Source organism: Pristiophorus japonicus, chromosome 9, assembly GCF_044704955.1.
Source record: "Pristiophorus japonicus isolate sPriJap1 chromosome 9, sPriJap1.hap1, whole genome shotgun sequence".
Taxonomy (NCBI): Eukaryota; Metazoa; Chordata; class Chondrichthyes; family Pristiophoridae; genus Pristiophorus; species Pristiophorus japonicus.
In genome coordinates this window covers 146609005-146635918 of record NC_091985.1, presented here as the reverse complement: position 1 = coordinate 146635918, position 26914 = coordinate 146609005, and the positions used below count along the sequence as shown (strand labels likewise).

At 47.5% G+C, this 26914-nt stretch overlaps 1 protein-coding gene across 6 annotated transcripts in view; it reads left to right on the top strand.

The window, feature by feature from the left end:
* esr1 (estrogen receptor 1) overlaps positions 1 to 26914 on the top strand; it is a 408574-nt gene that overhangs the window by 357657 nt on the left and 24003 nt on the right. The window contains exon 9 of one of the 6 annotated variants that reach the window (XM_070889923.1): positions 3377 to 3392. The exons of the other annotated variants lie outside the window; for them this stretch is intronic. Within the exon in view, the coding sequence (XP_070746024.1) occupies positions 3377 to 3392 (16 nt within the window). The remainder of the gene's footprint in view (positions 1 to 3376; positions 3393 to 26914) is intronic. 6 annotated transcript variants of the gene reach the window in all.

Genomic DNA, 26914 nt, shown 5'->3' with positions numbered 1-26914 from the left:
AAGAAACGATATTGGCTCAGAGGATCAAGATGTTGAATCAGTTTGGGTGGAGATAAGGAATAACAAAAGACAAAAATTCGCTGGTGGGCGTAGTCTATAGGCCCCCTAACAGTAGCTACAATGTTGGATGGAGTATATATCAAGAAATAATGGAGGCCTGTAATAAAGGAACGGCAATAATCATGGGTGATTTTAACCTTCATATTGATTGGACAAAGCAAATTGGCCAGTGTAGGCTTGAGGAGGAGTTCATAGAGTGCATCCAGGATAGTTTCCTTGAACAGTATGTTGTGGAACCAACCAGGGATCAGGCTATCTTAGATCTAGTACTGTGTAATGAGGCAGGATTAATAAATGATCTTGTAGTAAAAGATCCTCTAGGAATGAGTGACCATAACATGGTTGCATTTCAAATTCAGTTGGAGAGTGAGAAAGTTGGTTCTCAAACCAGGGTCTTAAGCTTAAATAAAGGAGACTACAAAGGTATGAAGGCAGGGTTGGCTAAAGTGGACTGGGAAAATAGACTAAAGAATGGGACGGTTGATGAGCAGTGCCAGATATTTAAGGAGATATTTCATACCTCGCAACAAAAATATTTCCCAATGAGAAGGAAAGACTGTAAGGGAAGGGATAACCATCTGTGGCTAACTAAGGAAATAAGGGAGGGTATCAAATTGAAAACAAAGGCATACAATGTGGCCAAGACTAGTGGGAGGCCAGAAGATTTGGAAAATGTTTAAAAGCCAGCAGAAAACGACTAACAAAATGATTAAGAGAGGGAAGATAAATTCTGAAAGTAAACTAGCACGAAATATGAAAACAGATAGTAAGAGTTTCTACAGGTACTTAAAAAGGAAAAGAGTGGCTAAAGTAAATATTGGTCCACTGGAGGATGAGACTGGGGAATTAATAATGGGGAATAGGGAAATGGCAGAGACGTTAAACAAATATTTTTATCGGTCTTCACGGTAGAAGACACTAAAAACATCCCAATAGTGGATAATCAACAGGCTATAGGTAGGGAGGAACTTAATACATCACTATCACTAATGAAGTAGTACTAGGTAAACTAATGGGACTAAAAGTAGACAAGTCCTCTGGACCTGATGCCTTACATCCTAGGGTCTTAAGCAGTGGCTGCAGAGATAATGGATGCATTGGTTGCAATCTACCAAAATTTCCTGGATTATGGAGTGGTCTCAGCAGATTGGAAAACCACAAATGTAACGCCCCTATTTAAAAATGAGGCAGACAAAAAGCAGGAAACTGTAGACCTAACATCTGTCGTTGGGAAAATGCTGGAGTCCATTATTAAGGAAGCAATAGCGGGACATTTGGAAAAGCATGATTCAATCAAGCAGAGTCAGCATGGTTTTATGAAAGGGAAATCATGTTTGACAAATTTGCTGGAGTTCTTTGAGGATGTATCATCATCATCATCATCATAGGCAGTCCCTCGGCATCGAGAAAGATTTGCTTCCACTCTTAAAATGAGTCCTTGGGTGGCTGAACAGTCCAATACGAGAGCCGCAGTCCCTGTCACAGGTGAGACAGATAGTCGTTGAGGGTAAGGGAGAGTGGGACAAATTTTCCGCACGCTCTTTCCGCTGTCTGCGCTTGATTTCTGCATGCTCTCGGCGATGAGACTCGAGGTGCTCAGCGCCCTCCCGGATTCACTTCTTCCACTTAGGGCGGTCTTTGGCCAGGGACTCCCAGGTGTCGGTGGGGATGTTACACTTTATCAGGGAGGCTTTGAGGTTGTCCACCTTTGACTCGTTTGCCATGAAGGAGTTCTGAGTAGAGCGCTTGCTTTGGGAGTCTCATGTCTGGCATGCAGACAATGTGGCCTGCCCAGCGGAGCTGATCAAGTGTCGTCAGTGCTTCAATGCTGGGGATGTTAGCCTCGTCGAGGACGCTAATGTTGGTGCGTCTGTCCTCCCAGGGGATTTGTAGGATTTTGCGAAGACATCATTGGTGGTATTTCTCCAGCAACTTGTGTCTACTGTACATGGTCCATGTCTCTGAGCCATACAGGAGGGTGGGTATTACTACAGCCCTGTAGACCATGAGCTTGGTGGCAGATTTGAGGGCCTGGTCTTCGAACACTCTTTTCCTCAGGCGGCCGAAGGCTGCACTGGCGCACTGGAGGCGGTATTGAATCTCGTCATCAATGTCTGCTCTTGTTGATAAGAGGCTCCCGAGGTTTGGGAAATGGTCCACGTTGTCCAGGGCCGCGCCGTAGATCTTGATGACTGGGGGGCAGTGCTGTGCGGTGGGGACAGGATGGTGGAGGACCTTTGTCTTACAGATGTTTAGCTTAAGACACATGCTTTCGTACACCTCAGTAAATAAGTCGATTATATCTTGGAGTTGAGCTTCTGTATGTGCGTATGAGGATGTAACGCACAGGGTGGATAAGGGGGCACTAGTGGATATGATGTATTTGGATTTCCAGAAGGCATTCAGTAAGGTGCCACAGAAGAGGTTACTGCACAAGATAAAAGTTCAAGAGGTTGGGGGTAATATATTAGCATGGATAGAGGATTGGCTAATTAACAAAAACAAAGAGTTGGGATAAATGGGTAATTTTCCGATTGGCAAACAGTGACTTGTGGGGTGCCACAGGGATCGGTGCTGTTGCCTCAACTATTTACTGTTATGTATGTATGTAGACCTTACTCAAATGTAAGACTTGCCACTAGGGGGCACACCTGTGGGAGACCTAAGGGTCACCTGTGCACCCTGGGGCAAGCAGGTAGAAAAGGTGACTCGCCATGCTGCTTCTTCACTCTGGATTCTGAATAAAGAGACCAAGGTCACAAAAGTTTGAGCTTGCGATATAGTCCTTGAATTTATTCTGAACGTAACAAATTGGCGACGAGTAATGGATCAAGAACTTTCACGCGGTAATGGCTGCCGTTGGTAATCTTGAGAGATTTGTTGAGCGTGATGATTGGGAAACCTTCGTGGAGCGCCTCGACCAGTACTTTGTGGCCAACAGATTGGACAAGGCTGAGACAGCGACCAAGCGCACGCCGATTCTCCTCACCGTATGTGGGTCATCGGTATATGGTCTCCTTAAAAATTTGCTGGCACCGGTCAAAATAATGGACAAATCTTATGCAGAGCTGTGTACGCTGGCTAAGGAACATCTCAAGCCAAAGGAGAGCATCCTGATGGCCAGGTACCGCTTTTACACGCACCGTCGCTCCGAGGGCCAGAACGTGGCGAGTTTTGTCGCCGACCTAAGACGTCTTGCGGGGCAGTGCGACTTTGCAGGATCCTTGGGGGAAATGTTGTGGGACTTTTTCATACTTGGAATTGGCCACGAGGTCATCCTTCACAAACTGCTGTCTGCCGAATCCCTAGATCTGAGCAAGGCCATCACGATAGCCCAGGCCTTCATATCCACGAGCGATAACACGAAACAGATATCTTCACACAATCGAAGCTCACTGGCAAGCACCATGCACAAAATAATGTTTGCAGCAGGCTGAATGGTACAGGGCGGGCCCCACCCAATTGCAGAGGCCAGACCTAGGCCTAGAGTGACTCAGAGTCCGCCGTGGGGCGTGAATATGTATCCATTAGCACCATGTTGGCACTGCGGGGACAGCCATAGAGCTCATCAATGTAGATTCAAGCCCTATGTGTGCAAGGGCTGTGGAACAATGGGGCACCTCCAGTGAATGTGCAAACGATCTCTGACTCACTATGTGACAGAGTCAGGAGAGGACGACCGATCCAGCGAGAATCACGATGTACGAGCAGGAGAGGCAACTGAACCTGAGGATGAAGAGGAAGTATATGGGATGCATACCTTCACCACCAAAAGCCCTCCGATAATGTTAAAGGTTGAACTTAATGGGACTCCAGTCACCATGGAACTAGACACGGGGGCGAGTCAATCAGTCATGAGCCAGAAGGCTTTCGAGAGGTTGTGGAGCAACGAAGCACAGTGACTCAAGCTGATCCCGATTCAGGCAAAAGTGCGCACCTACACCAAGGAACTGATACCAGTCATTGGTAGTGCGGACATAAGAATATTCCATGAGGGAGCAGCGCACGATTTACCACTGTGGATTGTTTCAGGTGATGGGCCAACGCTGCTTGGCAGGAGGTGGATGGGGAAGATTCGATGGAACTGGGAAGACCTCTGCGTACCTTCTCTGGCGAATGAGGCCTCCCTGTAAAGTCCTTACACAATACCACAAATCCACACGAGGCACATTCTATGGCCTGCATCTTTATTCACAGGACCAAGAAGTGATGATCCTGCGTGGGACCTCCCTTTATATACCTGGATGAACAGGTGAGGAGTATCTCCCACAAGTTCACCCCCTGTGGTCAATGTGTGCATTTCTCAAGTATATACAGTATTGCAGTGTTGTTACATGAAGGTTACATACATGACATCACCTCCCCCCCCCCCCCCCCCCAACGTCTTATTGGGATCACAGGTTAAGTCTTTCAGGTGATCTGCGCTCCCTCGTGGAGCACCGCAGTTGGGGCTCTGGCTGTTGAACCTTGGCCTGTGTGTCTGTCCCCTGTGGTGATTCCGGGCTAGCCGCAGGGACTGTGCATGCTGCTGAATGTTCTTGTTGCTCGTTCACTGGCGGTGGTGTGAATACCATCTCATGATCTTCCTCAGGTTCCTCAGAGTCCATGCTGAACCTTTTCTTTACTTGGTCCAGATGCTTGTGGCATATCTGCCCATTGTTAAGTTTAACCACTATGAGCCTATTCCCCTCTTTGTCTATTACAGTACCTTCAAGCCATTTGGGCCCAAAGCGTGATTGAGAACAAATATGGGGTCACCAATTTCTATACATCTCCCTCTTGAATTACGGTCATGGTACTCATTTTGGGACTGGTGTTTGCCTTCAACAATGTCGGACAAGATAGAATGAATGAGGGACAGCCGAATTTTGAGTGTACGTTTCACAAGGAGCTCCGCGGGCGGGACCCCCGTGAGTGAGTGCGGTCGGGACCTATAGGCCAGCAGGAGGCGCGATAGGCGGCATTGAAGGGAGGGTCCTTGAATCTAGAGCATGCCTTGTTTTATGATTTGGACCACACGCTCCGCCTGGCCATTGGAGGCCGGCTTGAACGGTGCTGTCCTGACATGGTTAATGCCATTCCCCGACATGAACTCCTGGAATTCATAGCTAGTGAAACATGAGCCATTATCGTTAACAAGGATGTCTGGCAAACCATCACAAAGACCGCACGTAGACTTTCCACAGTAGTGGATGTCGTGCACAAATTCAAAATGATGCACTTGATCCATTTCGAGTACGCATCAACCACGATGAGAAACATTTTCCCCATGAACGGACTCGCTTAGTCTACGTGAATGCGTGACCATGGCCTGGTGGGCCAGGGCCACGGGCTGAGCGGGGCCTCCCTGGGGGCATTTCCCAGCTGAGCACACGTCGTGCACCTGCGAACACAGTGTTCCAGGTCTGAATCAATTCCCGGTCACCAAACGTGTGACCGGGCAATGGCCTTCATCAGCATAATGCCTGGGTGCTCGCTGTGGAGTTCCCTGATGAAAGCTTCCCTGCCCCTCTGGGGCATGACTATCCGGCTGCCCCATAGTAGGCAATCGGCTTGGATGGAGAGCTCACCCATCCATCTGTGAAACGGTCTGACCTCCTCAGGGCATGCTCCGTGTACGGGCGCGCAATTACCAGTCAGGACACATTTCTCAATCAAGGATAGGAGGGGAATCTCTATTGGTCCAGATTTTGATCTGGCGGGCTGTGATGGGGGAGCCTGATCTGTCAAAGGAATCGACAGCCATGACCATCTCAGCGCTTTGCTCCGCTGCCCCCTCAGTGGTGGCCAGTGGAAGCCTGCTGAGCGCGTCAGCGCAATTTTCAGTGCTGGGCCGGTGCCGGATGGTGTAGTCATACGCAGCGAGCGTGAGAGCCCATCGCTGTATGCGAGCTGACGCATTGGCATTGACAGCCTTGCTGTCTGACAGCAGGGATGTTAATGGCTTGTGGTCCGTTTCTAATTTGAACCTCCTGCCAAAAAGGTACTGGTGCATCTTTTTCACCCCATAGACACATGCGAGTGCTTCCTTCTCAACCATCCCATATCCCCGTTCTGCTTGAGAGAGCGACCTGGAGGCATAAGCCATAGGTTGGAGTTGGCCCTCAGCGTTACCCTGCTGCAACACGCACCCAACCCCATAGGACGATGCATCACATGTCAGAACCAATTTCTTACAGGGGTTGTACAGGGTCAACAGCTTATTAGAACAAAGCAGGTTCCGCGCCCGATTGAAATCCCGTTCTTGACAGTCCCCCCGAAACCAATCGCAACCCTTACGCAGGAGCACGTGTAGCGGCTCCAACAATGTGCTTAAGTTCGGCAGAAAGTTCCCAAAATAGTTCAAGAATTCCAGAAATGAACGCAACTCCGATGTGTTGCAGGGCCTGGGCGCTCGTCGAATCGCCTCTGTTTTGGATTCTGTAGGCCGAATCCCATCTGCAGCAACCCTCCTGCCCAGAAACTCCACTTCGGGAGCCAAAAACACACACTTAGGTTCCTTGAGTCACAGGCCTACCCAGTCCAGTCGGCCTAGCACCTCTTCCAGGTTGTGGAGGTGCTCCTCGGTGTCCCGACCCATGATGAGGATATTGTCCTGGAATACGATCGTTCCGGGAATGGATTTGAGCAGGCTTTCCATGTTTCTTTGAAAGATCACGACCGCTGATCGAATGCCAAATGGGCACCTGTTGTAAACAAACAGTCCCTTGTGCGTGGTGATTGCGGTCAGTAGTTTGGATTCGTCGGCCAGTTCTTGGGTCATGTAGGCTGAAGTGAGGTCCAACTTGGTGAACAGCTTGCCTCCTGCCAGCGTGGCAAAAAGATCCTCCGCTCTCGGAAGCGGGTATTGGTCTTGTAGGGACACCCGGTTGATTGTGGCCTTGTAGTCGCCACAGATCCTGACCGAGCCATCCGTTTTTAGGATGGGAACAATGGGGCTCGCCCAGTCACTGAATTCAATGGGCGAGATGATGCCCTCTCTCAGCAAATGGTCCAATTTGCTTTCAGTTTTATCCTGCATCACATATGGCACAGCTCTAGCTTTGTGGTGCACTGGTCTGGCATCCGGGGTGATGCGAATCACTACTTTGGTACCTTTGAACGTCCCGACGCCAGGTTGGAATAGCGACTCAAATTGCTGTAGGACCTGTGAGCATGAACTTCGCTCCACAGATGACACTGCGTGCACATACCCCCATTTCCAGTTCATCTCAGCTGACCAGCTCCTCCCCCACAGTGCGGGACCATTGCCCGGGACAATCCAGAGCGGCAGCCGGTTCACTGATCCATTGTGTGTGACCGCCAACATTGTACTGCCTAGCACTGGAATGATTTCTTTGGTGTACTTCCGTAATTGAGTCTCAATGCGTTCTAGTTTGGGTCTGGTGGCTTTGAGTGGCCATAGCTTTTCGAATTGTTGAACACTCATGAGTGACTGGCTGGCCCTCGTGTCCAGCTCCATGCGTACCGGGATGCCGTTTAATAGGACCTTCATCATCATAGGTGGCGTTTTGGTATATGAGCTGTGAATGTTTGCCACATGAACCTGCTGAACTTCAGCGTCCATTGATTTGCCCCACGTGTCATCCTGCCTTGCAGACCCTTCTTCTGGTCCACCTGCCTCGTAAATTAGCCTGGTCGCAGGCTTCCTGCACATTCTGCCTAAATAGCCACTGAGGTTACAATTTCTGCAGACGAACTGTTGAAACCTGCAAATCTTGGCAGCATGTCTGCCCCCACACCTCCAGCATGAACTGAGATTCCCACTGTTGTGAACAAAAGAGCTGTTACCAGGCATTCCTCGCTGATTGTCCCTTTGACTGCTCTTGAGCACCCTGTTAGTGGGTGTCAATGACCCCATCTCAGAACGCATTGTCCACTGGGATGGCGTAAATGTCCATTCAGCCTGCCATTGTCTGTATTGAAAACCTGTTCTGGGGTCTATTGCTGCCTGGGGTGTGTCGAACTGCCCTTGCCTGCCTGCTGGGCTCTGTGTCGCGTTTATGATATTGACTCCCTGATCCATCGCTACGCTGGAGCCAGGGTTGCGCGCGTATATTATCTTGGTTTCCTCCTCCCCCGCCATAAAAGTCTGAGCCAGCAACGCAGCCGCTTCCAAGGTCAAGTCCTTGGTCTTTATTAACTTTCTGAAAATCCAGGCATGACCGATGCCCTCAATAAAGAAATCCCTTAGCATCTCTCCCCTGCAGGCGTCTGTGAACTTACAGAGGCTGGCCAAGCGCCGGAGGTCCGCAACGAAGTCCGGTACACTCTGTCCTTCCCGACGTCGGTGGGTATAAAATCTGTGTCGGGCCATGTGTATGCTGCTCGCCGGTTTGAGGTGCTCACTGATTAGCTTGCTGAGCTCTTCAAAGGTTTTGACCGCCAGCTTGTCAGGTGCTAGCAGGTCTTTCATGAGCGGGTAAGTCTTAGTTCCACAGCTGGTTAGTAGATGAGCCCTTCGCTTGTCGGCCGCTGCATCACCCAGCCAGTCCTTCGTTACAAAGCTCTGCTGAAGCCTCTCAATGAAATTGTCCCAGTCCTCACCAACACAGTACCGTTCCTCTGCGCTACCGGTGGCCATTCTCGTGGGTCGTTGATTCCCGTTTCTCGTCGCCGCTGTAAAGTCCTTACACAATACCACAAATCCACACGACGCACATTCTATGGACAAGGTCACTCTGTGACCTGAACCTTTATTCACAGGACCAAGAAGTGATGACCCTGCGTGGGACCTCCCTTTATATATCTGGATGACCAGGTGAGGAGTGTCTCCCACAAGTTCACCCCGTGTGCATTTCTCAAGTATATACAGTATTGCAGTGTTGTTACATGAAGGTTACATACATGACACTCCCTTGCTCAAAGGCCGAGCAAACCCCCACTTCCAGCTGAACCAGGCATCGAAATGCAGATCCATTTGCAGATCCCCGAGGCACAGGCCGCTCATCATGACCACGAGGAGGTAAAGCTCAACCGAGCAGCGGTACAGGCGCGGTACCCACCAGCCAAAGCCGACGACCCTTTTGCGGCAATGGAAGAGGTTCCAGGTCAATCATGAGGAGTGGGACTCCGGCCGAAACGATCCAAATGTGTCTTCCCGACGCCAGAGGCAAAATCCCTGGGGAGGAAGATCGCGGCAGTCGGCATCACGGACACGGACGAGAGGGCGCACAGACCACGGGACATGAAGGCGTCCAGACCACGGAATGATGGTGCATCCAGACCACGAGACAAGAGTGCGTCCAGGCCACAGAACAAGAGAGTGTCCAGACCACGGGACGAGAAAGCATCCAGACCATGGGACGAAGGTGTGTCCAGACAATGGGACGAGAGTGCGTCCAGGCCACGGGACGAGAGAGCATCCAGACCACGGGACGAGAGAGCATTCAGACCACGGAAGGGCGCCGCAACAGAACGGAGGAATGTGTCACCCAGCAAGGAAGACGACTGGGTTTGGGGCAAAGGTAAAGGGGCGGCCATGGTGAAGGCCAGGGACCAACTACGCTCAAATAAATTGTGTGCACCATGTAACCTTTGCGAGCGGTCTTTCGCGGCCAATGATGTACCATTGTATGGGGTTGGGGGTACCTTACAACAAGCCAAATTAGCGGGCGAACACCAACAGGTTGTATATGTATCTGACAAAGTACTTGTAACAAGTGATGTGTTATCACAAGGGGTGTCTGTGTTGTGCAGCAAGCAAAAGTAGCGGGCGAGCCCCAAACAATTGAACATGTATCAAATAAGTTAAACAAAGCAGCAGCCTGTGTTCATGGGACTAAAGAGACGTACCAAAGAGTGTCCCAATGTGTGTTCGAGTCAGACAAGCTGCTCATCCCACAAGCTTAGGAGAGCAGAGGCACCATTATCGATGCGTTGTTTCGAGAATGTCCAACACTGTCTGTGCACTGTAACATGATCCGCCACAGGCCAGGCACAGAGAGCGGCACCTATGCTCTCAGTTGGCCACCGTTGCCCACCCCCGGGGTGGAAACGGCGCAGCCTGCAGACCCATTCGCAGTCGTGGAAGTGCTAGAAAGCGAGGGTTCAACCGTAACGGCCCCTCAGCTTAGGACCTGGACCAGCCAGGATCCCACGTTACCGCCTGCCAAAGGTGAACTGCAAGGTGGGATGTGGCAACCTATCCGCCGCAGAGACGATAGACCCATCCCAACGTTGCAAAGCAAGGTAGGGCGGCTACACACAGTCGGTGGTCCGAGGCCCCCATACCACGGCCCAAGGTCCATGGGGACCACTAGGCCTCCCGCCACCACCGAAAGTCTCAAGGCAGTTGCGGCCATCCTGGGCTTGTCAGACCTCAGGGTCAGCGCCCAAATCATTAAACCTAGCACCACGCGTGTCACGGTAGACTCCCTACAGACCCGGCTATCCTGGGTGCTACGCAGTCACCAGACGGAATCACTCAGAACCGAGCCTTCCGCATGCCATCAGCAGGGAATGCACCATAATTGCACGGCCCCTCCACCCGACATCAGAATAAGTGATGTAGACCATGTTCAGAGCCGCAGTCGGGCCACTAGCACCGCATTATCTAAGGGGAGGGAATGGAGTGGATGTGATGAAAACGGAGCTTTTGATTGTGAAACCATGTAGCAGGCTAACGAGTAAAGCAGTTGGACAAGACCAAACTGTGAACTACAGATAACCAGGAACCACTGTGAAAGGACCTGGCCCCCAGCGACCCACTAACATGATCAACTTCGACATCATCCACGAGGATGAACCCACCGTGTCAGCATTTCAACCCAGGCGATCGACCCGGGGGCGCGGGGCGCCAGATCGGCTCAGCCTGCAAATGTATGTATGTAGACCTTACCCAAATGTAAGACTTGCCACTAGGAGGCACACCTGTGGGAGACCTAAGGGTCACCTGTGCACCCTGGGGAAAACAGGTATAAAAGGTGATTCACCACGCTGCTTCCTCACTCGAGTCTGAATAAAGAGACCAAGGTCACAACAGTTTGAGCTTGTGATATAGTCCTGTGACTTTATTCTGAACATAACATTTACAATCTATATTAACTACTTGGATGAAGGGACCGAGTGTAAAGTTAGCTGATGATGCAAAGATGGGTGGGAAAGAAAATTGTGAGGAGGACACAAAAAATCTGCAAAGGGATATAGACAGGCTAAGTGAGTGGGCAAAAATTTGGCAGCTGGAGTATAATGTGGGAAAGTGTGAGGTCATGCACTTTGGCAGAAAAAAAATCGAAGAGCAAGTTATTATTTAAATGAGAAAAATTGCAAAGTGCTGCAGTACAGAGGGACCTGGGGGTCCTGGTGCATGAAACACAAAGGTTAGTATGCAGGTACAGCAAATAATCAGGAAGGCAAATGGAATGTTGGCCTTTATTTCAAGGGGGATAGAGTATAAAAGCAGAGAAGTTCTGCTATAACTGTACAGGGTATTGGTGAGGCCACACCTGGCTCCAGTTTTGTCTCCATATTTAAGGAAGGATATACTTGCATTGGAGGCTGTTCAGAGAAGATTCACTAGGTTGATTCCGGAGATGAGGGGGTTGACTTATGAGGATAGTTTGAGTAGGTTGGGCCTATACACATTGGAGTTCAGATGAATGAGAGGTGATCTTATTGAAACTTATAAGATAATGAGGGGGCTCGACAAGGTGGAAGCAGAGAGGATATTTCCACTCACCGGGGAAACTGAAACGAAGGGACATAGGGCTCAAATTTGGCCCACCTCTTTTTTCGGTGCACTTACCGGGAGATGCGCCGCTTTTCTCCGTTGATAAGTGCGGCGAAAAAATCACTCCCCGCTGTCTGGCCTCTCCTCGGTCTTCGTACAGTGTGGCCAGTCGGGTCGGGGGCGGAGCCAGCATTCTGCGCTGAAAACAGTGCCGGGACGTCTGCACATGCGCAGTGGAGTGTCCGCACATGTGCAGTAGCTCCCTGCCCCCAGCCTCTCTGTGTGTGTGCTGCAGCCGCTGTGTGTGGGACCCGCCCCTATCCCTGACCGAGTGGCCTCCCAGTGCGATCGACCTCAGGTTTCAAATTTTACTCACTGTAGTTATTTTTGAACTTTCTTAATGGCGTCATTTTCCTGGACTTTTGGATATTTTGAAAAAATTATGTAAATATGTTTTGTCTCTTGTGAATAGTGGTGACCATTTGTCAAGCCTATTCACCTGGTGCTATTGTGAAAGAAGAACATAAGTGACGGAGGAACACTGAGCGAATATCTTATTTATTGAAATAGACTTTATTTAGATAATATGGGCTCAATTTTGGCCCAGTATAATCATTGCAAATAAATAATTGTCTAAATTAGGTTGTGAGTTTAGGGCAATTTAATTCAACTATCTTTTATTTTTATTTTTGTAGTTTAAGCTTCCATGAATGCTTCTGTTGTATAGTAAATTAACTTTGCGAAGTTTGTCATATGATGCCCTGTATAGCTGTTTGATCCTATTCACATTCTTTAGTCAAGTCATTAAGTTCTGCTGGCCTCTGATTTACCTACCTGCGCTGATTTCTTAACTCTCCGCAAGAGTTTTCTGAAGTGGCCACATACGCTGGCCTAAGTAGATTTGGAGTAACTATTAGCTGGCCAAAGTGGCCTAAATGGCCAAAACTGGCGTAGCTGGCTGGTAACGCCCCCTTTTGAGAAAAACTAAACTAAACTAAAAATATCGTAACTAACTCACTTACACTGGCGCAAATTGAATGTACAAAATGGAGATTTTTAAGATACTCCAGAAAAATGAAGTTGCTCCCAAAAAAACGGAGCAACTCCTGGCCAATTTTGAGCCCATAGTCTTAGAATAAGGGGCTGCCCATTTAAAACTGAGATGAGGAGAAATTTCTTCTCTCAGAGGATTGTAAATCTATGGAATTCTCTGCCCCCAAGAGCTGTCGATGCTGGGACATTGAATATATTTAAGGCGGTGATAGACAGATTTTTGAGCGATAAGGGAGTAAAAGGTTATGGGGAGCTGGCAAGGAACAGGTCACTTAGCCTAGACTACAATAACCCGGGTCACCTAGCGCGGACTACAATAACCCAGGTCACCTAGCCCAGAGTACAATAACCCGGATCTCCTAACCCAGACTATAGTAAACGGGGTTGCCTAGCCCAGTCTGCATTAACCTGGGTCTCCCAGCCCAGACTACACTAACCTGGGTCTCCTATGCCAGATTACAATAACCCGGGTCACCTAGTCTGCCTACAACAACCTGGGTCACAGAGCCCAGACTACATTAACCAAGGTCTCCTGGCCCAGACGACACTAACCCGGGACACCTAGCCCTGACTACAATAACCCGGGTCACCAATTCCAGACTACAATAACCCAGGTCACCTAGCCCAGACTACAGGAACCTGGGTCACCTAGGCTGCCTACGATAGCGCGGTTCACCTAATCTGCCGACAATAACCCGGGTCTCTTAGCCGAGGCGACAATAACCCGGGTCACCTAGCCCAGATTACAGTAACCCGGGTCTCCTATGCCAGATTACAACAACCTAGGTCACCTAGTCCAGACTACATTAACCAAGGTCTCCTAACCCAGATGACACTAACCCAGGACACCGAGCCCAGACTACAATAACTCGGGTTGCCAAGCCCAGACTACACTAACCCGGGTCACCTAGCCCAGGGGACAATAACCCAGGACACCTAGCCCAGACTTCAATAACCCGGGTCACGTAGCACAAACTACAGGAACCCAGGACACCTCGTCTGTCTAAAATATCTCGGGTCTTCCATCCCAGACAACAGTAACCCACGTCTCCTCACCCAGACTAATATAACCCGGTTCACCTTGCCCAGACTATAATAACCCGAGCCACCTAGCCCAGACTAAAATACCCCGGGTCACCTAGCCCAGACTAAAATAACCCGGGTCACCTAGCCCAGACTACAATAACCCAGGTCTCCTAGCCCAGACTATAATAACCCGGGTCACCTAGCCCAGACTACAATAACCCGGGTCACCTAGCCCAGACTACAATAACCCAGGTCTCCTAGCCCAGACTAAAATAACCCAGGTCTCCTAGCCCAGACTATAATAACCCGGGTCACCTAGCCCAGACTACAATAACCCGGGTCACCTAGCCCAGACTACAATAACCCAGGTCTCCTAGCCCAGACTAAAATAACCCAGGCCACCTAGTCCATACGACAATAACCCGGGACACCTAGCCCAGACTAAAATAACCCGAGTCACCAATCCAAAACTGCAATAACCTGGGTCCTCTAGCCCAGCCTACAATAACCCAGATCACCTAGACTGCCTACAATAACCTGGGTCTCCTAGCCCAGACTGCAATAACCTGGAGCACTTAGCCCAGACTACAATAATCTAGGTCTCCTAGCCCAGACTACTATAACCCGGGTTACTTAGCCCAGATGACAATAACTCAGGTGTTAGCCCAGACTATAATAACCTGGGTCGTTGAGACCAGACTACAATAACCCATGTCTCCTAGACCAGACTACAATATCCCGGAACACCAAGAGCAGACTACAATAACCCGTGACTTTTAGCCCGGATACAATACCCAGGATTCTAGCCCAGACTGCAAAAACACAGGTCACCTAGCCCAGACTGCAATAACCCATGTCACCTCACCCAGACTGCAATAACCCATGTCACCTAGCCCAGACTGCAATAACACAGGTCACCTAGCCCAGACTGCAATAACCCAGGTCACCTAGCCCAGACTGCAATAACCCAGGTCACCTAGCCCAGACTGCAATAACCCATGTCACCTAGCCCAGACTGCAATAACTCAGGTCACCTAGCCCAGGCTACAATAACCCGGGTCATCTAGCCCAGACTACATTAAACTGTGTCACCGAGCCCATATAGCAATAACCTGGGTCACCTACCCCAGACTAAAATAACCCGGGTCATCTAGCCCAGACTAAAATAACCCAGGTCACCTAGTCTGCCTACAGATTCAAATTCATTGATGACGGCGGAGTCCTCTGATGACTGAGGGTAAGTTGGTTGGTCACTGATTGTGTCTTCCTCAGACTGTTCCGGTTCATCCGTGTGCCACAGCTTTATCTGATCAACAAGTTTCCTGCATGTTTGCCATTCTTGAGCTTGGCGATAAACACTCTGTTACCCTCGTTGGCCATAACAGTACCAGCGATCCACTTGGGACCTTGACCATAATTTACTACATACACAGGATCGTTAACAGAAATGTCGCGTGACACAGCAGCGCGATCATGATACCACTGCTGACTTTGACGTCTGTATTCAACATGATCATTCAAGTCAGGGTGGACAAGAGAGAGCTTGGTTTTGAGACCTCTCTTCATTAATAGTTCAGCAAGGGGGACCCCGGTAAGCATGTGGGGTCTTGTCATGTAACTAAGCAATATGCATGATAAGCGAGTCTGCAGTGAACCTTGAGTTACACGTTTTATACTCTGCTTGATGGTTTGGACAGCACGCTCTGCTTGACCATTAGATGCGGGTTTGAATGGTGCTGACCTCACATGTTTGATACCATTGAGTTTCATGAACTCTTGAAACTCCAGACTAGTGAAGCAAAGTCTGTTGTTGCTTACAACGATGTCGGGCAGACCATGACTGGCAAATGCTAGCTGTGGATATATTGGATGATATGATTATATACTCTATCCACTTGGAATATGCATCCACCACAACTAAAAACATCTTTCCCAGGAAGGTACATGCAAAGTCGATGTGGATCCTGGACCATGGTTTAGATGGCCACGACCACAAACTCAGCGGCGATTCCGCTGATACTTTACTAAGCTGCATGCAAGTGTTGCACTGATGCACACATGATTCCAGATCAGAGTCAATTCCAGGCCACCATACATGAGACCTGGTAATGGCTTTCATCATGACAATACCGGGATGTGTGCTATGTAGATCATGTACAAATTTCTCTCTGCCTTTCTTAGGCACAACAACATGATTACCTCACAGTAAACAATCTGACTGAATGGATAGTTTGTCTTTGCGATGGTTGTAAGGTTTGGTCTCACCACCCATTTGCTTGGGTATGGCAGCCCAATCACACAACATTTCACAACCGATAATATTGGGTCCTGGCTGGTCCAGGTCTTAACTTGTTGAGCCGTGACAGGGGTTCCTTCACTTTCAAAAGCATCCATAACTAACAGTAGATCTGCAGGTTGTGGTGTCTCCACCTCCGGTGTGGGCAATGGCAGACGGCTCAGTGTATCGACACAATTCTCGGTGCTAGGCCTATGCCGAATGACATAATCATAGGCAGATAATGTCAGCGCCCACCTCTGGATGCGGGACGATGCATTGGTATTGATACCTTTGTTTTCCGAAAACAATGAAATGAGTGGTTTGTGATCTGTTTCCAGTTCAAACCGAAGACCAAACAGGCATTGATGCATCTTTTTAACCCCATACACACAGGCTAATGCTTCTTTTTCTACCATGCTGTAGGCACTTTCTGCCTTTGACAAACTTTTAGAAGCATACGCAACAGGTTATAGTTTACCCGACTCATTAGCTTGTTGGAGCACACAACCAACTCCATATGACGAAGCATTACAGGCCAATACTAGACGCTTACACGGATCATAATGTACCAGCAGTTTGTTAGAGCAAAAGCTCTCTCTTGAGACGCACCCCAAACCCAGTTGTCGCCTTTTCTTCACAGCAGAAATGCAATGGCTGTAAGGAAGTGCTCAATCTAGGTAGGAAATTACCGAAGTAGTTGAGTAGACCAAGGAACGAATGCAGTTCCGTCACATTCTGAGGCTTGGGTGCATTTTTGATGGCTTTGGTTTTCGAGTCGGTAGGCCTGATGCCGTCAGCAGCAATTTTCCTCACCAGGAATTCGACTTCCGGTGCCATGAAGATGCACTTCGAACATTTCAGTCTGAGTCCCACTTTGTCCATACGATGTAGAACCTCTTCCAGGTTTTTCAGATGTTCGACAGTGTCACGACCTGTGACCAGGATGTCATCTTGGAACACGACGGTTCTAGGGACAGACTTTAGTAGACTCTCCATGTTCCTCTGAAATATGGCTGTAGCCGAGCGAATTATGGAGTATCATCCTCCGACGACAGCGCTTTAATATCGTTCCAATTCCATTTGATTTTTTCTAGCCAATTCCTGCCGAACAGCGTTGGACGATTGCCTGGGGCAATCCATAATGGTAAATCATGAACCGCACCATCATACGACACCTTGACTATTGCACTGCCAATTACCATTATGAGTTCTTTAGTGCACATATGCAACTTGGCATTGACTGGACTCAGCTTCGGCCTCACAGCCTTAATATCCCACAGCTTGTCGAATGTCCTCTGGTTATTGATTGATTTGCACCTGTGCCCAATTCCATCGATACTGGCACACCATTAAGTTTCACATTAATCATTATCAGTTGGCTCTTTGTTAGGAATGAATACAATTCAACACTTCCTCCTCTGGTATCTCGGATTGCATATCTGGATCCGCACTATACTGGTCGTCATCCTCCACGTGGTATGTCACAGCACGCTTGCTCAGTTGCAGCCATATGCGCTGGAGATGCCCCAGCCTCGAACAGCCTTTACAAATGTACTGTTTAAACCAACACTGATGATGCCGATGATTTCCCCCACAATGCCAACACGATGAAATCGGATTCATTCCCGTTGGCGGACTTTGGACAGCCACAGGTTTCGCATACGTAGTCGAGTAGGCCCTGCCATATGCAGCTCTGCCAAACGACGATACTATCTTGTTTACAGTACTTGCCGAGTTCCGATTTTTCGATGATATCTGCTTTAAGCTTTTGTCCGTTGTCATGCATGCCTGGGTAATCGTGATGGCCTTGCTCAAATCCAGCGTCCCCGCCACCAGTAGCTTACGCAGGATCACCTCGTGGTTGATGCCTATTACAAAGAAGTCCTGCAGCATGTCTCCCAACGCGTTTTCAAACTTACACGGTCCAGCTAGACGCCCTAGGTCGGCAACGAATTCCGATACATCCTAGCCCTCAGAACGAAGAATCGATATCGTGAGATGATGATGCCTTCTTCTGGTTTGAGATGGTCACGTACCAGGGCACACAAATCCTCATAGTCCTCGTCCATTGGACTTGCAGGAGAGAGAAGATTCTTTATGAGTCCATAGATTTTCAGACCGCAAACCGTGAGGAAGACCGCCCTGCGCCTAACTATATCAGTGCGTTCCATTTTGTTGGCCACGAAGTACTAGTCCAGGCGAGCTACAAAATCTGCCCAGTCCTCTCCCTCCACGAATCTCTCCAGAATTATAATTGTGCTCATTTTGGCATGCGAAGGTTCTTAAGTTACCTCGTCGTCAAATGTTATGTATTTAATAACTCGATAGACTGAATACTGTAACGTAACACAGGTACAAACCTGTCTCTGTTTTATTAGGGCCCAAAGTGATTACATTACATGATGGCTTGCCTTTTATACCTGGGCCGCACACATGTGCGTACAGCCCAATGACCTCCAACAGTGGCACCACCTGGTGGCTAGTAACCCCAAGCATACATACATGACAACATTAACCCAGATCTCCTAGCCGAGACTACACTAATTCTGGTCGCCTAGCCCAGACTGCACGTAACCCGGGTCACCTAGCCCAGAGAACAATAACCCGGGTCGCCTAGCCCTGACTACAATAACCCGGGTGTCTAGCCCAGGCTATAATAACCCGGGTCTCCTAGCCCAGACTACATTAAAATCGGTCAGGCCAGACTACAGTAGCCCAGGTCACCTAGACCAAACTACAATTACCCGCGTCTCCTTGCCCAGACTACAATAATACGGTTCACCTAGACCAGACTAGATTAACCTGGGTCGCCTGGTCCAGACTACAATAACCCAGGTCACCTAGCCCAGACTAAAATAGCCCAGGTTTCCTAGCCCAGACTACAATAACTCTGGTCGTCTAGCCCAGACAACAATAACCTGGGTCTCATAAGACCATAGGAATTATCTGCAGGAGTAGGCCACCTGGCCCCTCGAGCCTGATCCACCATTCAATAAGATCATGGCTGATCTGATCATGGACACAGCTCTACTTCGCTGGCCGCTCCCCATAACCCTTTACTCCCTTATCGCTCAAAAATCTGTCTATCTCCGCCTTAAATATATTCAATGACACAGCATCTCATCTCAGTTTTAAATGGGCGGCCCCTTATTCTGAGACTATGTCCTCTAGTTTTAGTTTCCCCTATGAGTGGAAATATCCTCTCTGCATCCACCTTGTTGAGGCCCCTCATTATCTTATATGTTTTCTTAAGATCACCTCTCATTCTTCTGAACTCCAATGTGTATAGGCCCAACCTACTCAACCTATCTTCATAAATCAAAACCCCCTTCTCCGTAATCAACCGAGTGAACTGTCTCCGAACAGCCTCCAATGCAAGTATATCCTTCCTTAAATACGGAGACCAAAACTGTACGCAGTGCTCCAGATGTGGCCTCACCAATACCCTGTACTGCTGTAGCAGGACTTCGCTGCTTTTATACTCTATACTCCTTGCAATAAAGGCCAACATTCCATTTTTCTTCCTGATTATTTGCTGTATTGCATACTAACTTTTTGTGTTTCATGCACAACGACCCCCAGGTCCTTCTGTACTGCGCACTTTGCAATTTTTCTCCATTTAAATTATAATTTGCTTTTCTATTTTCCTAGCTCAGACTACAATAACCCGGGTCACCTAGCACAGACTACAATAACCCGGGTCGCTAAGCCCAGACTAAAATAACCTGGGGCACCTAGCCCAGAATTCAATAACCCGGGTCACGTAGCCCAGACTAAAATAACCTGGGTCACCTAGACCAGACTACAAAAAGCCAGGACTCCTAGCCCCAACTACAATAACCCAGGTCTCCGCATCCAGACTACAATAACCCAGGTCACCTAGCCCCAACTACAATAACTCAGGTCTCTGCACCCGGACTATAATAACCCGGATCTCCTAGCCCAGACTACAATAACCCGGGTCTCTTAGCCCACACTACATTAACCTGGGTCACCTAGACCGGACTATAATAACCCGGATCTCCTAGCCCAGACTACAATAACCCGGGATCAGAGGAGCACCAGCGGCGGAGATAAAAGGAGCGATGCCCAAGACCAACGACGAGCGCGGGACCAGAAAAGCAGTGGCTGAGAGTGAACGGACCTGTGAGGAGGGGAAAATAAACTAAGTGTGACGTCACAGGAAAGCAGGTAAGTGATTGGTTGGTGAGTATTTCTCTTTTTTTCTAAAACTAGGGCATTGGTTTAAATTAAGAGCCAAAATTATAGATTAAAAATGGATAATTGAGAGATAATATAAAACTTGAGAACCTAATTAGTTAAATAAAATACAGTAGAGATGGCAGGGCAGGTGATGTGTTGCAACTGCTGCATGTGGGAGCTGGTGGACACCAGTGCGATTCACGGCAACCACTTCTGCAGGAAGTGCTGGTGGCTCGAGGAACTTCGGCTCAAAGTTGATGACCTGGAGTCCGAGCTTTAGACACTGCGATGCATGAAGGAGGGGGCAGGTTACCTGGACACTTTGTTCCAGGAGGCAGTCACACCCCTTTGGTTAAATACTTCAAATTTGGTCCATGGTCAAGGACAGGAGGTTGTGACTACGAGTGAGGCAGATATGGGGATCTAGAAGGTAGCATTTGGAGGAGCCTCAGGTCTTACACTTGTCCAACAGGTATGAGGTTATTGTAGCATGTATGGACGAGAGCAGGCACTGCAGCGAGTATGTGCAAATTGACCACAGCAGCGTGGTACAGGGGGCCATTCATGTTGTGGGAGTAAAAAGGAATGTAATAGTGATAGGGGACAGTATCATTAGGGGGATAGATACGGTTCTCTGCAGCCGAGAGCGTGAGTCCCAAAGGCTGTGTTGCCTGCCCGGTACCAGGGTTAAGGACATCTCCTCAGGGCTGGAGAGGAACTTGGAGTGGGAGGGGGAAGATCCAGTTGTTGTGGTCCATGTGGGTACCAACAACGTAGGTAGGACAAAGAAAGAGGTTCTACTGAGGGAGTATGAGCAGCTAGGAGCTAAGTTAAAAAACAGAACCACAAAGGTAATAATCTCTGGATTACTACCTGAGCCACGAGCAAATTGGCATAGGGTAAATAAGATCAGACAGTTGAATGCGTGGCTCAAAGATTGGAGTGGGAGAAATGGGTTTTGATTCATGGGGCACTGTCACCAGTACTGGGTAAGAGAGAGCTATTCCATTGGGGCTGGCTTCACTCGAGTCATGCTGGGACCAGTGTCCTGGCGAATCGAATAGCTAGGACTGAAGATAGGGCTTTAAACTAAATAGAGGGGAGTAGAGTTCAGGTGAAGGGAAATTTAGAAAGTTAACGAGAGAGGACAAGGCAATGGTGCAGGGTAGCAATTAGGGTAATGATAACCAGAGTGTGACAGGAAGGAAAGAGCACACAAACTAAGAGTGCATCAGTAAATAGGGTCAGAGTAGTGAAAAATAGTAAAAAGACAACATTAAAGGCTCTTTATCTGAATGCACACAGCATTTGTAACAAGATAGATGATTGATGGCACGAATAGAAATAAATGGGTATGATCTAATAGCCATTACAGGGACGTGGTTGCAAGGTGACCAAGGTTGGGAACTAAATGTACCAGGTTACTTGACGTTTCGAAAAGACAGGCAGAATGGTAAAGGATTGGGGTAGTCCTGATAATAAAGGATGACATAAGGACAGTGGTGAGAAAGGATCTCGGCTCGGAGGATCAAGAATTAGAATCAATATGGGTGGAGATAAGGAATAACAAGGGGCAGAGAACACTGGTGGGAGTAGTATATAGGCCCCCGAACAGTAGCTATACCGTTGTACAGAATATTAATCAAGAAATTGTAGGAGCTTGTAAAAAAGGTAATGCAATAATCATGGGGGACTTCAATCTTCATATATACTGGACAAATGAAATTGGCAAAGGTAGCCTGGAAGACGAGTTCATGGAATGCATTTGGGACAGTTTCCTGGAACAATACATCATGGAGCCAACCAGAGAACAGGCTATTTTAGATCTTGTATTGTGTAATGAGACAGAGTTAATTAGCAATATCATAGTAAAGGATTCTCTGGGGCAGAGTGATCATAATACGATAGAATTTCACATTACGTTTGAGAATGACTTGCCTGAATCCGAAACTATAGTCTTAAACGTAAATAAAGCCAATTACATAAGTATGAAGGGTGAGTTGGCTAAGATAGATTGGAAAAATAGATTAAAAGGTATGGCAGTAGATAAGCAGTGGTTAGCATTTAAAGAAATATTTTATAATTCTCAACAAAAATACATTCCATTGAGAAACAAAAACTCCACAGGAAAAGTGATCCAACCGTGGCTAACTAAAGAAGTTAAGGGTAGCATTAGATTGAAAGAAGAAGCTTACAATGTTGCGAAGAATAGTAAGCCTGAGGATTGGGAGAGTTTCAGAAACCAGCAAAGGATGACCAAAAAATTGATAAAAAAGGGAAAAAATAGACAGAGAAAACTAGCAAGAAATATAAAAACAGATTGTAAGAGCTTCTACAAATATATAAAAAGAGTAGCAAAAGTAAACATTGGTCCCTTAGAGGCTGAGGCAGGAGAAATTATTATGGGGAATAAGGAAATGGCAGAAAAGTTAAACAAATATTTTGTATCTGTCTTCACAGTAGAAGATGTAAAAAGCATACCTAAAATGGTGGGGAACCAAGGGCCTAATGAGGGTGAGGAACCGAATGTAATTAATATAAGAAAAAGTACTAGAGAAACTAATGAGACTAAAAGCCGACGACATCTCCTGGACCCGACGGCCTACATCCTAGGGTTCTAAAAAAGGTGGCTGCAGAGATAGTGGATGCATTGGTTTTGATCTTCCAAAATTCCCAAGATTCTAGAACAGTCCCAGCGAATTGGAAGGTAGCCAATGTAACACCACTATTCAAGAAAGGAGGGTGAGAGAAAACAGGGAACTACAGACCAGTTAGCCTGGCATCAGTCGTTGGAAAATGCTGGAATCCATTGTTGAGGAAGTGGTATCAGGGCACTTAGAAAATCAAAACATGATTAGGCATAGTCAACATGGTTTTATGAAAGGGAAATCGTGTTTGACAAATTTATTAGAGTTTTTTGAGGATGTAACTAGCCGGGTAGATAAAGGGGATCCAGAGGATGTAGTATATTTGGACTTCCAAAAGGCATGCGATAAGATGCCACAAAAAAGGTTATTACACAAGATAAGGGCTCATGGGATTGGAAGGAATGTATTAGCACAGATAGAGGATTGGTTAATGGACAGAAAACAGAGTAGGGATAAACGGGTCTTTTTCAGGTTGGCAGGCTGTAACTAGTGGGGTGCGGCAAGGATCAGTGCTGGGGCCTCAGCTATTTACAATCTATATTAATGACCTAGATGAAGGGACCAAGTGTAATGTATTACGTTTGCTGATGATATAAAGCTAGGTGGGACAGTAAGCTGTGAGAACACGAAGCGTCTCCAAAGGGATATAGATAAATTAAGTGAGTGGGCAGTAGATGGCAGATGGAGTATAATGTGGGGAAATGTGAGCTTATTCATTTTGGTAGGAAGAATAGAAAACAGATTATTTTTTAAATGGGAAACTTTTAAATGTTGGTGTTCAGAGAGATTTGGATTCCTTGTGCAAGAAAGCTAGCATGTAGGTACAGCAAGCAATAAGGAAGGCAAATGGTATGTTGTTCTTTATTGCAAGGGGGTTGGAGCATAAGAGTAAGGAAGTCTTGCTACAATTGTACAGGGCCTTGGTGAGACCACACCTGGAGTTCTTGCCTTGGAGACGGTGCATCGGAGATTCACTGGATTGATTCCTGGGATGAGAGGGCTATCTTATGATGAAAGATTGTGTAGAATGGGCCTATACTCTCTGGAGTTTAGAAGAATGAGAGGTAATCTCATTGAAACATACAAGATTCTGAAGGGGATTGACAGGGTAGATGCTGAGAGGTTGTTTCCCCTGGTTGGAGCGTCTAGAACTAGGGGGCACAGTCTCAGGATAAGGGGTCGGCCACTTCAGACAGAGATGAGGAGGAATTTCTTCACTCAGAGGGTTATGAATCTTTGGAATTCTCTGCCCCAGAGGGCTGTGGATGCTGAGTCTCTGAATATATTCACGGCTGAGATAGATTTTTGAAGTCTAGGGGAATCAAAGGATATGGAGATCGGGTGGGAACGTGGAGTTGAGTCGATGGTCAGCCATGGTCTTATTGCATGGCGGAGCAGGCTCGAGGGGCCATATGGTCTACTCCTGCTCTTATTTCTTATGTTCTAACCCGAGTCACCTAACCCAGATTACAATAACCCGGGTCCCCTCACCCAGACTACAATAACCTGGGTCTCCTAGTCTAGACTACAATAACCAGACTAAAATAACCCGGATCTCCTCACCCAGACTACAATAACCTGGGTCTCCTAGTCCAGACTACAATAACCAGACTAAAATAACCCGGATCTCCTCACCCAGACTACAATAACCTGGGTCTCCTAGTCCAGACTACAATAACCTGGGTCTCCTAGTCTAGACTACAATAACCAGACTAAAATAACCCGGATCTCCTCACCCAGACTACAATAACCTGGGACTCCTAGTCCAGACTACAATAACCAGACTAAAATAACCCGGATCTCCTCACCCAGACTACAATAACCTGGGTCTCCTAGTCCAGACTACAATAACCAGACTAAAATAACCCGGATCTCCTCACCCAGACTACAATAACCTGGGTCTCCTAGTCCAGACTACAATAACCAGACTAAAATAACCCGGATCTCCTCACCCAGACTACAATAACCCGGGTCTCCTCACCCAGACTACAATATCCCGGGTCACCTAGCCCAGACCACAATAACCCGGGTCATCTTTACCTGGAATACAATGTGTTTTCCTAGTTCAGTAACTGTCATGTCCAAATTCAGATTTCAGTGCATTTTACATTCTTGCAGTTTGCTGACTAGCCTGTAGCTTCCTGGTTTATCCCTGTCCTCTTTCTTGAACAGTGGTATAAGATTAGCAACCCTCCAGTCCTCTGGCATCACTGTATCCAATGAGAAGTTGTGGTCTGGGCTGGGAGCCCTGGGTTATGGTAGTCTGTGCTAGGAGTACAGGTTATTGTAGTCTGGGCTAGGTGACCCGAATTATTGTGACCAATGCCTCTGCTATTTCTACCAATTCTTCTATCACCAACTTAGGATGCATTTCATCTGGACCAGGGGATTTAGTAACTTTCATTAATACTAATCTTTATAGCACGTCTCTCTATTACTACCCTGTCCATAACTTCCCTCTCATCTTGTGGTCTAACCGTCACCTCATTCGCTTCCTTTGTGAAGACAGATGCAAAGTACTCATTTAATACTTTACCCATGTCCTCTGCCTCTACCTGAAAGTTTCTCTTTGGGTCCTTAATAGGCTCACCTTTTTCCCTAGATAACCTCTGTTTATATGTTTGTAAAAAAAAAATTAGGGTTCAATTTAGTGTGACCTGCTAGTCTTTTCTGATAACCTCTCTTTTGCAGCAAGTAGTTAGGATCTGGAATGCACTGCCTGAAAGGGTTGTGGAGTTAGACTCAACCTTATCTTTCAGAAGGGAATTGGATAAGTATCTGAAGGAAAAGAAATTGCAGGGCAATGGGGAAAGGGTGAGGAAGTGGGACTAGGTGACAGCCGGCACGGGCTCGATGGTCTTCTTCTATGCTGTAACCATTCTATGATTCTATGCCTTTGTATTATTTTTTTGAACTTCCTGTACTTTCCTTAATCGTCCTGGTTATTAACTGTATCTTGCTGCAGACATTTATCATCAGCCTTCTTTTTATCTTTAATGTTAACTTTTATTTCATTTGTTATCCAGACCGCATTAGCTTTGAATGCTTTTCCCTTCAATGGAATATGCCTAGTTTCTATCTGGATTATCTCTTCCCTGAATGCCCTCCATTGCTCCATTACTGCTTTAGCCTGCAAGCGCCTTTTGCAGTCTACCTGTGAGAAGTCCCTTCTTAAAGCAATGAAATGAGCTCTGCACCAGTTGAGCATTTTCATCTTCGATATTTTCTGGTCTCTTTCCATAATGGTTTTAAACCGAATTATGTTTTGATCATTGTTAGCTCGATAATCTCCTGCTGTAACTCACTGCACTTGCCCTACTTCATTTTCCAGAACCAGATCCAACACTGCTTCCTTCCTTGTTGGACTGGAGACATATTGGTCGAGAAAGTTCTCCTGTACACATATCAGAAATTCCTTTCCCTTAGCACTATGTGTTTCCCAATCTATATTAGGGTAATTAAAGTCTATTAACATTGCTACTCTATTTTTGTTACACGCCTTCAAAATTTGCAGACAAATTTTCTCACCTATCTCCTTCTTACTGTTGCCTTTGTTGTCTATGCTTTGGTGGTAGTCTTCTTAATGAATTAGGTAGTGGCTTAAGTCACCAGCATTGAAATTCAGGAGGCTTTAATGGTTTCCCGTGCATAATTGAAGTTCATGATGCAGACTAACTGTAGGCCTGTTTTAACTCCCTCCGCCGGTGTAACTATGGCGATAGTGGCCTGAAAATGCCTTTGGTCATTTAGCAACCCGTTAACGCTGTCACTCAAGCTGCCACCATCTTGGGCAGGGTACTGAAGAGCAGGAGTGCACCTCCTGCCCCACAAATAAAATCGAGGCCACTGCTGGCCTGCCTGAGGGCACCTTCTTCCTCCACACTCCCCCCACTCCGAGATCACCTCCCCCCAGCTTCCGACCCCACCATCCCAGAACCGGTGAGCTGCAGCATGGCGCCCACTTGGAAGGCAAAT